The sequence below is a fragment of the Hippopotamus amphibius genome, chromosome 10, assembly GCF_030028045.1.
Source record: "Hippopotamus amphibius kiboko isolate mHipAmp2 chromosome 10, mHipAmp2.hap2, whole genome shotgun sequence".
In the NCBI taxonomy this organism is placed as follows: domain Eukaryota; kingdom Metazoa; phylum Chordata; class Mammalia; order Artiodactyla; family Hippopotamidae; genus Hippopotamus; species Hippopotamus amphibius.
The window spans coordinates 47,917,695-47,932,361 of NC_080195.1; the positions used below are offsets into that span (position 1 = coordinate 47,917,695).

General features: G+C 48.5%; 1 protein-coding gene across 1 annotated transcript in view; it reads right to left on the minus strand.

Annotated features, from left to right (window-relative positions):
• Positions 1-14,667, minus strand: part of KALRN (kalirin RhoGEF kinase) — a 653,746-nt gene that overhangs the window by 15,556 nt on the left and 623,523 nt on the right. The window contains exons 49-50 of the mRNA XM_057696213.1: positions 1,842-1,869; positions 1,164-1,335 (exon numbers count right to left, since the gene is read on the minus strand). Of these exons, the coding sequence (XP_057552196.1) occupies positions 1,164-1,335; positions 1,842-1,869 (200 nt within the window). The remainder of the gene's footprint in view (positions 1-1,163; positions 1,336-1,841; positions 1,870-14,667) is intronic.

The window sequence follows — 14,667 nt, forward strand, 5'->3', positions numbered from 1 at the left end:
ACTGCAGTAATGAGACAACTGACTATCAAAGTACAAGTTGTGCTGAGCTGAGTCCTTAGGACCAAGGTCTAATCCTTGTTCTGTTACCTTTTTACACACTTGGGTGAACACCTTGCCTCTCTATCTCCCCAGTTCCACATAGAGGAAGAAAATTCTTGCCATGCCTATCTCTCAAGTTGGTTGTAAATAAGGGACAGTAGAGGAGTAAAATGAGATAAAAATTAGAACATGGCTTGAAATATATAAAGTCCTATACAAATACTGGTCCCCAATATTACTAGTATTACTGCCACCAGGCAACTTGGTCCTAAAATATTTTCAGTCCACACTCAATAATGAGTGGTACCAAAAAATGGCAAGACATGAAATCTTCAAGTATTTCACATTCTACATGTGGGACCCTCAAAATACTTAAGTGACTTTAAAGACAAGTTCCTCTACTAAATAACTTTCCCAGTAGTCCCAGCCTGGGGTCCAGGACATCAAGGGAAGAACTGCTCTGAAAGGGTTAAGTACAGAGGTCACAGCCCACTCCCTTCCCACTGGCCGTGACATAACCTGGTGATCTTCACGGCCCTCACATGCACTGACTCACGCTAAGCTCCCTGGGCCCACCGTTATTTTAGGACCTGGCCAGGGAGTCTCTGCTGGGAATACCATTTCACACGCAAAAAAGGATGAAGTGTCTTGATCCTAGCTGTTTCTTCCATAAATGTTTCTTAAGCATCTGGGGCTTGTTACTGCGTGTCCTCTGTAAGCAGCACTGTGCAGGAAAGTTCTTAATTAGTAGCAATAAATATTAACAGAAGAATTGGGAGCCAGTCAGCCAAGTGCTGTTAAATAGCCTTTGTGTAGAAGCATGCTTGTGGCTGGATTTTCTGTTTTCCATTGCACACTTTGGAGTAAATCATTTTTTTTCTTCTAAGAAAATTGTTTTTAAGTTAATGGAGGAATTGAGTATATCACCATTTCACAGGATCCCGGTGGGCACAAAGGGTCTGTGCTAGAGTAGGCTCCAGGGCAGCTCTTCTCTGGAGAGACTAAGTAACCGGAACAGGAGCTGCATCCCAGACGTAGCCTCCGGGTACCGCACTCTACCTGGGTAGTGCCTCCGGGTACCGCACTGAAGTGCTGGGGGTGCTGAGGTGGGGCTGTCAGCTTACCAGGAGGAGACGGTGTATGTAGCTGAGCTGTTGTCAGTGTCCAGGATGTTTTGGTCTGGACCCTTCCAGGTGATGGTGGGCTTTGGCCGCCCGCAGACTTTGCACTGCAGTGTCACTGTATCCCCAAGCAAGCAGGTCACATCCACTAAGGGCACAAGGAATTCTGGTGCCACTGTGGTCAAATCAACATTGACATAAATTCGCATCATTCAGGACAAACAGAATAAAAACAGCTATTTTATAACACAGCCCTCTCATTCCCCACCCATGTTGTTTAATGATTCAAATAACCTTCAGCTTAACACAGTAGAGTCACCTGTGCCCCGTGGAAAAGTATTTTTAAACTAATAAATGTTTATTTTAGAAAAACTTGGAAATATAGATTAGAAAAAGAGAAGCAAAATCTCCTTGATGTCATCACGCAGGGGTTACTGTGAACAGTCTGGTATATATCCCTTTAGACTGTATATGAACACATCTTTTCTTACAAAAAGTGGATCCCATTACACACATCGCAAGGTGTGGTCTTTTTCACCCTAACAGTGTATCGTAAGCATTTTCCTTGTCCATAAGCACAGAACTAAACCCTATTGTTTAAAGGCGCTACCTTGGTGCTGCATTTGCCATAATTTACTTAGCCAATCCCGACATACTCAATTCTCTCACTTTTTAACTCACCTTCTTGGATGAAATTTGGATTTAAGATCTGAAAAACACAAAGAAACAGAAAATTGCTTAAATCCTAAACTACTAAAAGAGCACAGGAGACTTTTATCCTAGTGAGTAAAAAGAAAATGCAATTTGGGGCGAGAAGCCCGGAGCCCAGCCCCTGTGCTCTGTGACCGCATCACTACTGCAGTAACAACAAGGGCACCTGGTTTACTTTCCCGTAGCCTCTGACTGTTCACATTCCCTCTGGGCAGCCTGGGACCCAGGCAGGTTTACTGTGACTGCAGTGCTGGGCTGGCTGCAGCTGGCCTTGCTGTCCTCTGTCACCTCACTTGTTCTTCCTCCCCGCCACATGCATAAAAACCCATTCTCCCCCACCTCAATAAGCACTCAAGCATCGTGACGGCCCTGATTCTTCCCAGCATCAGGAATTTTCAAAAAACAGAGGAACTGACATCTATTAAACTGGAAGAGTCGTGGACATGAACTAACCCAGTGGTTTCCTTCAAGCAGCTAAATGCAGCGCTTGTCTGGTTGAAGGGGGAAGAGGGAAGTCCTGTATGTCCATCCTGACCCCCCGAACTCCTCCTGTAGCCCAGGCCTCTATCAGGCAACCTGAAAACTACCGCACAGCCCTTTTGGCTGCATAGGTGATGAAACAGAGACTTCGGCTGTGCTAGCGATCTGTCTGGTCACATGGCTGGTTGGTAGCGGGACTGCTGGAGCCCTTTGCACACACCGATGTCTGCTTCGTGACACATGTATCTTCACCGAAAACCTTCCAGTCGGCTGGCCGTTACCCCTTCTTGAGAAGACGGCTGCCCTAATTTTCTCCCATCTTTTGCATTATCTCTAATCCTACAATCTGGGTCATAAAGCTGCGTGGGGTGAACAAAACCTGGGCTTCCCAGCAGAAGAGGCTGGGGCTTACCTTTTCTGTTTAATGTGAGTTTATCCTAGCTATTTAAAATTTACTATCATCACTATAAAATGAGGATAAAGAATACCTAGTACAAAGCGTTATCATGAAGATTAAATGAAATCTTGTATGCCACACAATGCTTGACAAATAACAAGTATTCAATGACTACTTAAAGATTATCTAATTCTAATCATCTCCCTTCTGCTAAGAGGCATATTGTTGCAGTGGCTTGTCTCTAATAGTTTATCTTGCAAAATTCTCCTTTCCTGCGTAAGGAAGCTAGGAGGCTCGTGTACCTTGCAAATTGCCTGTTGGGGCAGTCACACTTGTCTCCCCAATTTACCCAAGTCATAGGAACTCGGCTTATGTGTGGTTTTACCTTATACAGGCGTCTATACGAGCCCTTTGGAAAAAGATATCTCCTCCTCTGAGTTCCCCTCTGAGTCTACCACTCAGGTTTTTCACAAAGCAGGCTGAAGAAAACTCTTGCAATGCCAAGTCCTGGGGTTGAATGTCTCAAGACTCTGACCATCACACTACCCTCTGCTAGCTTCCAAAGGCCACTCACACCACTGCCCCGCCTGCTTTTAAATCAGTGGTTTTCAATCTCTGACCCCGGTGTCTTTAAAAACACACTAAAAACCAATGCCTGGGCCTCATGCCTAGAACTTTTGTTTTAATTGGTGTGAAGTGGGGTTGGGATGAGCAGTTTTAAAAGCTGCGTCAGGTGAACCCACGTGCAGCCTGTCGAGGAAAGCTGCCGAAAGTTCCCCTCCATCCAAGGGAACAGACCTCAGGTAAAGCAACTTCCTGCCCCTGAGACTTTTCTGGGGTGGAGTGGGGGATGCATGGGGGCATTTGGTAAAAGTGACTACTTTTCCCACACCTTAGAAACCCCTCTCTGTGAGGAGACCCTGGAGCACGGTAGGGGGAGAAGTGTAAAGATTTGCTCCAGTTGAAAAACGAACTAAACTACCAGAACTCGTGGTGGGTAGCCCAGCATCGCTTGTGGGGGTGCTAAGGGAGCCATAAGTGGATCCACCTGGCTTAGGTGAGGTGGGAGGATGACACTGAACCAGTCATTTCACAAAGAAAAAGAAACCAGGAGTATTTCCTAAATGTTAATAGTGGTTTTCTTGGGGTGATTGCGATGAAGGGTTGCTGTCCCGCATTGAAAACACATTGCTTCTCCAGGCTGCTGTAAGATTTTGTGGATACAGAGATGCTAAGACATAGGTCCTTGACCTCAGGATTTATAAAACATCCGAATGTTGGGTGATTTTTTTTTTTTCATCTTACCTAGGCTTTCCAGATATTCTGCAGTCAGTATGTTTCACTTTTGTAACAATTTTTTTTTAAAGGAAAAAAGGTTCAGTGAGAGTTATTAGACTGTAAGTTCTTCAAAGACAGGAATCATTTGTCATTCCTCTTTGTGCCTCAGGCCCAGAGCCCCCCGTCTGCCACGCCATGGGCACTTAATACAGGTGGGTTGAATGAACAGTTGACCTATGTCCTCAGTTCCATTCTCCCACGAATTTAGGACAGATTCATACATAGAATCTGGAAATAGGGCCAAAAGATCTGTAACACAATTACTTCTGGGTATATTACTAATAAAATACTTGACTAGAGTCTGTTTTCAAACACAATGGAATGCAAGCTTTTTGGGAAATGATTAAAAAACAACAAAATCCACGGCGGCCATGGCCCCTGAGAGAGGAGGGTCTTAGCGGTGTGGGGCGCAGGAGGGGCGGTAAACTCCCGGAGCAGGCAGAGCACACGATATCCAGACCCTAAGCCAGACAGACTTTCTTGCCTCGAACAGCATTCCCAAGCAGCTGAGGCCTCGGTTTCATCTGTAAACTGGGGACGATAACGCGAACCTGGACAGCTGTTTGACAGAAGGGCTCAATCTATTTGATGACGGTTTCCTGAGCTGACCCGTGGTTAGGCGGTGGTGGCCGGCAGGGGCGAGGCAGAATGCCCACCACCCTCAGTGGGCCAACGGCCTAGTGGGAAAGATGGAATTAAATGACACGCAGTGTCCGGGACGGTGCCTGGCTGATGTCGACAGCCAGCCTCCGGCAAACACGGAGCACCGCCCTCGCCCTCATCCTATCCCCGCTCGACCAGGACTCCAGCGTGGAGAAGATGTGGGAACGCTGACAGCTTTGCTCGATGGCCTGCATTTCCCATCTTGACGGGAATCCACGAGGGAAAAAGACAGCGAGTCCACACCAGGAGATGCAGGGAGGAGAAAGCTGACAAAAGCAAGAGACAAACGGCAGATTCCTACATTATAAAAAAGTGGGGTTTCACAAACCTGCCCTGTGGCAGTGCTTTTATAAACACCCCAAACGGCTGCTTAGAGAACTTCTTACCTTATTCCTCGTTCTCGTCACAACCCCAACTGTGTTGAATGTACTATTAAACACAGGCAACGTTTAAAAAGAAAATCTTCCCAGCTTCAGTGCACACCTCAGTGGGGACTTGGAGAGAAAGGCTGCCGGTGCGGCTTAACTGCAGGTTCTCTGCCTGGGGGTGGCGTGTGGAAGGCATCCGTCCTCACGCCGCTGCCTCTTGGCTGGTCCGGATGTTGCTGATAATGGTGATACCATGGCTGATTTGTGTAGCCTTGCATGGTTGGCATAAACTCCTCCAAACTCCTTCCTTTGCTCCTCCAAAGCCCTGGGAGAAAGTGCCGAGCAGCTGTTACTGATTCTCATTTCCAGAGGAGACAGGGAAGTAAGCGTAACATCATGGAGACGGTGACGGGGGACTGGCTCCCGGAGCTCTTCCCCCCTCAGCCTCCGTGTTCAGGGCAGAGGCAAGGTCTTGGGAAAAGCATCGTGAGGCTTTGTCATCGATGTCAAAGGCCTGCCTGCTGACCTTTGCTCCCCATCTTTGCTCTCCACCTCATCTCTACCCAGTCCTCCTCTTCAAACGCCTCCAGCAAGGACAAGGCGCCTGGAAAAGCCCACCTTGTTTTTCTAACTGTGACTCTGGGTATGCCCATCGGAGAGTCCTCCCTTGCTTTTTCCTGCTCTGAAGCAAGTCCGAGTGTGAACGGGAGGAGAGTCACGCCAGCCTTCTCACCCTGTGTCTTTGTATCTGCCGTGGCCCACGCGGGCAAGGACCACGTTTCATTCACTGTCCTTGCCTCGGAGCCTAGCGCAGCACCCGGCCCGTAAGGGCTCCACTGATATTTGCCAAACCCATGAAACTTTGAAACGGTGGGGTCCTAATTTGGGGGAGGAGAGTTGAGAAAAAATGCCTTGCCGTGAACGCGGAGTGTTTTCCTATTTCCATTAATCTGGAATGTGACGTGGAATCTTGTTGGTCAGTTAGCGTCTGAGATTCAGCCAGCAGTGACCTTGCCCTCCTCTCTGCTCTCCCAGAGGCTGGGCCCCCTGGCTCTGCTCACATGCTGCCAGCTGTGAGCACACCTTCCCTGCATGTTAACTGCCCCACCAGGCTTTCTCTCCCAGCCCCCGCTGAGGTCTGCACCGAACCCTTTGAAGATAGTAGTAACCTGTTCACGTGTTTTTCGTCATGTTGCTTCACACAGCACCTTGCACATAGCAGAAGGTCAAGTAGAATTTGTCAAACCGCATTAACTGAGGTCACTCGATGAGCAGACTAGAATGTAGGTCTCCTGACCACCGGGTCTAAAGACCATCGGTGGTGTGGGCAGAGACCCGTGGTATCAGCCTGGGACCCCAAGGGTTAATCATCAGATGCACATATTTCTTGAAACCTAACGTTTTCCTTCCTCAGAAACAGTTTGGGGGCCCATGTGAAGTGGTGGCGGGGCAGGAGGAGAGATCTGGAATCCAAAATGGAAGCGGCAGTGGAGCAGGGATGACGTTGTTTGCATAAAATGCACGATCTCTCTCTCGGGGGACCCAAGTCCAGGAGGAGGCTAGTATAGACGGCGTGGGAAAGAGCGGCTTGGGAATCTGGTTTTATTTGAACAGCAGAGGGCGGCAGGTGGTAGTGTGTCCTCCTAGAACCACCACAATGAGGCCCATCAGCAACTCAGATTCTTCCTTCTGGGGAGAATTCCAATTGTTTTCTTGATTTTTCTTCAAGATGGGAGGGCAGTGAGGTGACAGGAAAGAATTACAGGTGAAGTCAACCAGCAATGAATAACAAGCTGAACGTTGAGGAAGTCTGGAGTCTATTTTTCTTGCCAGTGTCCAAGTTTCTGACCCCAAGACCTGAGAGTGAGGGTAAAATCCCATCTGTCTAGATAACCAGGTGTCAAGTGACTCCAGAAGAAAAATACCTGTTTTTTCCAAATCCCTCATCACCTGTCACAAAACACAGTTCAAAACTACATATTGAGGATGCTGAGAGGATAAAAATGGTCAAAGCAAACCAAATGTCCTAAACTCAACTCAGAGCTACCTTGAATGAAACAAAATTTCTATATTCTGTCTCTTCTTTCTATTCTCTTTGTGCTTATTTCACGTGAATCTGTGTTCAGACGAGGAAAGGGATTTTAGATTATTTTAGATGATGAGATTTGGCAATAAAATGAACAGATACCAGAAAACATTTCTCTAAAAATTTAGAAAATATTCCAGCCTCTGCTCATTTCTCAGACGATGTAAAACAAGTTGTAATAAAAAAACATATGAATGCAACCCAATCCTGAACAGCAACGGAATTCTCTCTGAACTAGTTCTTCACTTCCCAAGTGTTTCCATTATCATTTAGTTCTGAGTACTTTTCTTCAACCATGATTTTTTTCTTTGACCCAACTGTAAAAGATATGTTTTAAAATTTACAAATATATGAGATTTTTTAAAAAAGTATCTTCTTGCTACTGATTGCTAATTTGATTGCATTGTAGTTGGAGAATGTGGTCTATACGATACTGATTCCTTGATGTTTGCTGGGACTTGCTTTATGAATAGTACATGGTCAATTTTTATAAAAAGTTCCACGTGTTCCTGAGAATGCTAAGCACTAATTGGTGGGTAGAGCTATGAATGTCCACGTGTCAAGTACATTGTTTCATGGGAATTCCTAGTCCAAACCCTTCTCCTAGGCCTCCTTGGTATGTTGCTTAGAGACCATTTAGTGTGTTCAAAAATAAAAAGGATAAAAATACGACTTCAACAGAATAATGAAAAAAAAATCTATCACCTGTCCCACAAAATAGTAGAGGCGAAAGGAACGAAAAGGTGGTTTACTGCTGTGCATGCGTTGGTCTCCCTGTGCTGTCAGCACAGAGGAGTCTGTCGGGAGGGGCAGGGGTTGCAGCGGTGGTGATCACGTCCCTTCTCTAACTCACATTTCCAACTTGGAAGCCAAGGTCTTGACTTTGAACATTCAAAGTCCTTATGGATGAATGTTCTGAGGTCTCCTTCCTCAATGATCTGACCTTGACCATACCCCTATCCCCCAAACTTCTTTTTCTTAATGAATGAATTTTATTGGCGGTGTTGGATCTTCATTGCTGCGAGCCGGCTTTCCTCATAGTGAGTGGGGGCTACTCTTCACTGAGGCATGCGGGTGTCTCATTGCAGTGGCTTCTCTTGCTGCGGAGCACAGGCTCTAGCACGTGGGCTTCAGTACTTGTGGCACATGGGCTTAGTTACTCCGTGGCATGTGGGATCTTCCTGCCTGGACCAGGGCTCGAACCCGTGCCCCCTGCATTGGCAGGCACATTCTTAACCACTGCGCCACCAGGGAAGCCCACCCCCAAACTTCTTTTACTGAGTGAAACACCTTCCCAGGGTCTGCAGAGCCACAGCAGGTTACAATGTGCTCGGACAGGGGAGAGTGGAAGGCTGATGTGTGGGAATTTGCAGGCCCAAAGCCCCTTCCCTGACACCCCTGAGCTGTACTCAGCTGCTGTCGTTCCCACCTCCCCCACGGCTGCTTCCCTGCCTTTCCACTAGCTCTCCCTCCTCTCCCTGTCCAGCACCAGGGCCAGGTATTTACCATCTTTCACTAGATCTATCACATCAGCCCTCCAACACGCCCGCCTGTCCCCACTGTTCTCAGTGAGGTGCCAGTGATCTCCCTAAAGTCCGGAATGAATCATCCGCACCCTGCCCAGCAAACTTTGACTGCACCTCACTGTCTGCTGGATCAGGGCCAGGCTTCCTACGTCCCCTGAGGCCTTCAGGTTCTGGTTCCCACTCACCTGTCAGGCTTTAGCTCCTACCACTCTCCCCACACACCTAAACCCCAGGTACCCAGACAGCGGTCTCTTCTCAAAGTGTGCCAGGCGCTCTCATACCTTTGCTCAAGCCCTTTCCTCACCCTTCAACCTCTCAAGACTGTTTCTGTCCTATCCGTCCCTCCAACCCAGCCCCTGCCATCGTGTGAAACCAACGACCATGCTCACAGGCATCGGGGGAGACAGGTGTGAATACACAGCCTTGGGGAAGTTACTCAACCTCCCTGTGCTCTCTCACCCATAAAACAAAAACAATGATGATAGTAGCCATGTCACGGTGCCATTGGGAGGCAAGGATTCCGTGTGGAGCCAGGTACGTTGGAAAGGCTGAAGAACAGCAGCTACCCTTATTAGCCGAGTGCCTGAGTGGGTATTTAAATATTCACTGAATGAGTACATGAATGGCTGCAGGCCTCCATCAGAGCAAGTGTCAAAGTCTGCTGTGTAACATAGGCATGTAACCAAAGCTGCCTCCCTCCACCTGAGGGTAAGCACTGGGAGGGGCCTGATCTTACACAATTTGTTGGCCCTTCATAGCACTCACTGCACTGCCTGTGTCAGCCAGTTTTCTTGAAATTGGACTGACTAGGAAATCACGTTGAGCGAGCCTGTAGGTGGAGCTTGATGGCACAGGGTGTGGGCAAGGGAGGTGGTGACCTTTGCTGCTCTAAGAGCCGGCTCTTAGAGCGACTTCTCCTGGGTCAGTGGCCCCTTGTCATCGCATTAGTGTGTGACATAAATGAAACGGGCCAGGCCTGCAGACGCGGCTGAGGGCGTGCCGGGTGACTGTGCGGGCCTGAGAAACCCATTCAGTCGTTTCCAGCCCTTGAGGTCGGACCTCTTTCTTGGCTGCTACGGCTGGACTCCTGAGTCACTGGGCAAGGGTGTGGTGGGGACAAATAATTACCCCAACTGTCAAGGGATTAAAAAAGCTGTTGAGGAAGAAATACACCTCCAGCAAGCAAGTGTGCAACAGGGGAGGCCTGAACCTGACCCTCCTTAAGAAAGTACTCGAGCCTCACTCGGAGAGCAGGCTTCCTCCCTACCACACACCAAGTGCGGTCTCTCAAAGCACCACAATCAAGACCTGTGCTTTCCACTGGTTGTATGACCACGACCTTTCCGAACCTGTTTCTTCTAAGAAGGTAAGAAAACCCCATCTTCACCAAGAGGCTGGAAGAAACAGAAAGCATAGCAGACATGTAGAAGATCTTGTAATTAATTCTCCCAGGAGGGAGCAATGCCAGCTCCAGCCAGCTAAGCGCCCTGCTCCCCAGAGGCAGAATATAAAGCAGTCCGCAGGTAGAGTTAGAACAAAGCTAGGCAAGAAGAGTCCGTCTCCAGGCTCAACCCACTAGATCTATTACGAAGAAAATATTTTCTAAAAATAAAACAGAGGAATGTGATGCTTCACTTTCTTTTCTCCAAAGAGCTCTTTTCATAAAAAATAAAATTTTTTTAAAAAATTCTTCTTATAAAATGCAGAAGCAGACACCGGTGGAAACACCAGCAATGCCAGGAGGTCAGTCACCCGACTAGGGGTGTAAAAGTTTCCTTCAATCTGTCTGGCCAGGTTATTTTGAAGCTCTGAATCTGGGACAAGGCGCCAAGGCAGCTGAGGTGGGAGCAGCAGGCTAGCTCTTTGAAGACGTGGAAGCTGGGCCTGGGGAATTGTGGGTTTGGGGAGGGAAAGAAAGGTCAGCTCTGGCCACTCAAGTCCTTCCCAGAGCTGGAAGTGGACACTGCAGCTGGGTCTCGGGAGGAACTGTACTGAGGCCATTCCCACCACACCTCCTGCAAAGCAAGTTTCAGGGGCAAAGCACAGAATCTTCTACTTTCTCTTCTGTTGGGGTCTCATTGTTCTCAGAGTCAGAAGTTCAGGAGAGCCAAGGCTTTTGATGTCACACCTTAGATCTGCACGAGGCTCAAAGGGTTCACATAAACACCCGCGCCCCCGGAGCTGTGCGACCTCCCACAGAGAAACCCAAGGCTCAGATATGCCGACTGGCCCGAGACCTCACAGCACACAGTCCCCAGACTTGAGTCCAGGTTTTCTGCTCCCGTTCTAGTGTTCTTTCCATGTGATACTGCCTTTGTGTGGTTTTTAAGTCCTACTTCAGCCTTGGAGGGCTGGGATGGGCAGAAAAGATATTCCTTTTCGTTGAGCTTAAAAACTGAATAACACATTCACAGAGGAAAACTGGCAATGGAAGGCAGGTCTTCTTGTCTGCAAGGATCTGTGTTTTAGATTAAAAACAACCTGGAGGTGAAGAGGGGGGACTCTAAGGGGGGAGCACGATGATGTCGGGGGGAACAAGGGCCAGCGAAAACCGGAAACTGCACCCAGGGTACCTGCTCATTTTTCAACTTCCTCTGCCTTAGTTCCCTCTTTAAAAAGTCTCGGAAGGGGCTGGAGGGATGGAGAGTCAAGGGGAGTTATTGCTCAGTGGGTGCAGTTTCAGTGTGGGATGATGAAACAGTTCTGGAAATGAATGGTGATGGCTGTACAACACTGTGAAAGCATTTAATGCCACTTAAAAAAGATAAAAATGGTAAATCTTATGTCGTGTATATTTTACCACAATAAAAAATAAAGACATGAAGGGTATAGGGTTAACTAAAGGTTTCCAAGTTTCTGTCAACTCTGAAAGTCTATGATTCTTACCCTAATTATAAATTTCCTTCCAAACTAGCTTTACCTTTCCAAGTGCTTTCTCTCCCACAGGATCCCAAGCCGGTTCTTACACAGCAAGCACCCCCTGAGCTAAATACTTCGTGGCTGGCACTGGGACCGCACTTAGCCTGTGTTGTGGATGAGGCTGGCCCCACGTCAAATGGCTGGGGCAGAGACGCAGTCTTTCTGGAATCTGACAACCTCTTACTCTGATGGACTGACCATCTCTGCTAAAAGTGGTATTGGGCATTAAAAAAAATCAAGATGCATTTCATTAACTGGACTTCACATAAGAGGTGAGCTGAAGACCGAGGCCCAAGTCTGGGAGGTTGGGTCAGGCCTTCCTACTCCTGAGTCTGCTGTGGGCAAGTGGCAGTGTTGGGGCTGGAGGGTAGGTGCCAAAACCCAAGCACCGACGGTCTTCAAACAACCTTTCAGAGGTAGCACGGATGTGGGAATCCAGCTGTACTGGTAGGTACACGTCACCCACCCTGCGTAGCCTAGGTCCTAGGAGAAATCCCGCACAGCTCAGAAAAAAATCCAGACTTCTCCGAGACGGGTGTTCACTGAGAGCGCAGGTGCTGAGCCTGAAGCCTCCAGCCCTGACTCCAGCCAGGGTGTCAGTGCAGACACCGGGCAGGGCAGGGGCAGGAGCTGGCAGGTGGGCATGTGGTGCCCAGCTCACCATCACGCCTGCCCACCTTACCGATAAAAGGCCATCAGCAATCTAAGTTCTACTGGAAAAAACGAATTCAGATTCACCTGTTCCCAAGAGAGCTCAGTGTCTGATTTTTCAGCCTGATTTGATTCTCCTTCCACAAAGAGACATTTCTCTCATGTATAACGTCCCCATCCACTGTCACCCCCAAAGTGTAATCAGCGCAGTGTAAAGAAGAAAGCTGAACTACGGACAGACCCTTGTTATCTTTAGAATGGTCCCCTCTGAGGTGTGCTCATGGGTCAGCAGGAGGGAAGGGGCTGTGGGCCACGAGGGGACTGCACAGACCCAGAGCCAACCCTGCAGTGGCTGGTGGCGTGGCCTGTGGTGCCGGGAGTGGGAGAGGGAGTTGTACTTGAGAATATTCACGAGTGTGTTTCTTTCTACAAGGGAAGGGGAAAGTTGTACACATTAGAGCAGAATTGCCTCCCTTTACATAAGTGGGTGTTCTCGGAAAGTTTTGTAAATCATATTGTTAGGATTCAAAGTGCTCTATGTTCCTCTTAATTAGCTTTCAAGGACGTGCCTGTATGTCTCCCTAAAATGGTATGTTGGGACATATGCCCGTCCTGAGGGTAGCAAGCAGCTGGTGTGTAAGCAAAGACCCCAGGAAACGGCTCCTTAAAGGAACCCTTCAACCCGCCAATTGAGAACAAGTAAAGAATGCTTTGGAAGTGACATTCACACAGATAAGAGCCTATGCATGGATAGACTTGGAATCAACGTGCTGGTATCAGGTCAAGGGTGGGCAGTCAGCAGGGCAGGACTTCGCATTCAGAGATCTAACACTGAGCGGTGCACGGGGTAAGTGGCGGAGGCGTCAGCTGGGGGACCAGGCCCAGGGGATCTTAGCACAGGCCACAGGAGGTGCAGTTCAGCTCAGCAGGGCACAGGGACATGCTGCCAGCGAGACAACACCTATTGCAGTCATCAGGTTCAAAAGCCCAGAGTGAGGCTGGGGGCCAGGCTGGGCTTGGTAGCAATGTCCAAAGCTCTCAGTTTAATAGCAAGAGTCCTTTATGAGCTGGCCGGCCCACCTATTTCTCAAACTGGGTCTTTCAGGTATAACTCTTTTCAGTAGGCACCCCCAGCCACTTTCTTCTACGACGGACATTTCAATAAAGCGCTACCTACCTATCCCTTGAGAAAATTCTCCACTCACATTAAGTAGGCTGGCTTTCTATATCTTATTTGTTTTCTGTGTCTGAAAATACTAGCACTGCCAAGATGCTTGCTTTTCCTTGGCACCTGCTTATGTGCTCAGAGTTAATTTCAACACGGCGACACGGTTCAGAAGAGCTCGCTGGTCCCTGCAAGGATCCACATGGACTATACGAGGGCTGCAGGCACACCGACTACAGAAACATTGGGTTAACCAGAATATTTGCAGCTTCCAACCACCTGCCCCCTCAAGAGTTCCAGTTCTGCCTCAACTATTACACTTGAAAACTTCTCAGGCATGCATCAACACAATTTTTGGCTCTCTTCTGTTCAGCACTGACATCCTAACACTTTTCCACATGTACCCACAGCACCTCCCTGGGACCCATCCACTCAGCTCAGGCAAAGGGCTGCAAGCTCCGGATGAACAAGAACCCTAGAAATGTGTGCAATTCACAAAGCAGGACTAAGACAAGTGCACGTGCAAGCTTTCGCTTCTCTAAATGCTGAATGGAGCATCAGATTACATCAGTTAACCTTCTCCGTGTATGTTGCCTACCTGGTCCCACACCTCCCTGTGCCCAATTCCTCCTTTGAAGAGCAGAGTGGGAATGTCACTCTTCTCCCCCAGTCCACCACAGGTGAAAAAGGCCCCAAATTGCCAGATACTTGGCTTTCCCCTCTGCCTGGCCTTCCTCCAGGGATTTGCAGATGACATTTTCAGTACATGCCAGCAACACTTAGGTCTGGAGATACAGGTGCCATGGGGCATCTTTAAGCTGTCAGGTGTGGGCTCCCTGGGAGCTGGGGCCTATCTTATGAAATGCAAGGAAAGCAGAGCCAGAAATTTCCCCCGCCTTCCTCACTCTCTGAGCTACATTTAGGCTACGAATGCCATATCCACTTCCTCCCACAGAGGAGCACTGCACTGGCCCACATCTGCCAGATTTAGCTCTGTGGCAACACCCCAGAGCCACAGGCGACTATTTTACCCTGGCAGAACTCCCACTTTCAGCCACTCGTCTCCGTCCTGATTCAACTCAGTTGGCGTCTCCCACTGCTGCCTCACCCCCCGCTGGAGTCACATGGTCTTCCCTGGCCTTTGTGGTGCTTGTCACAATGTGGTGGTGGCTTTCTTTGGGATTAGGTCAAATGAGAATAAGA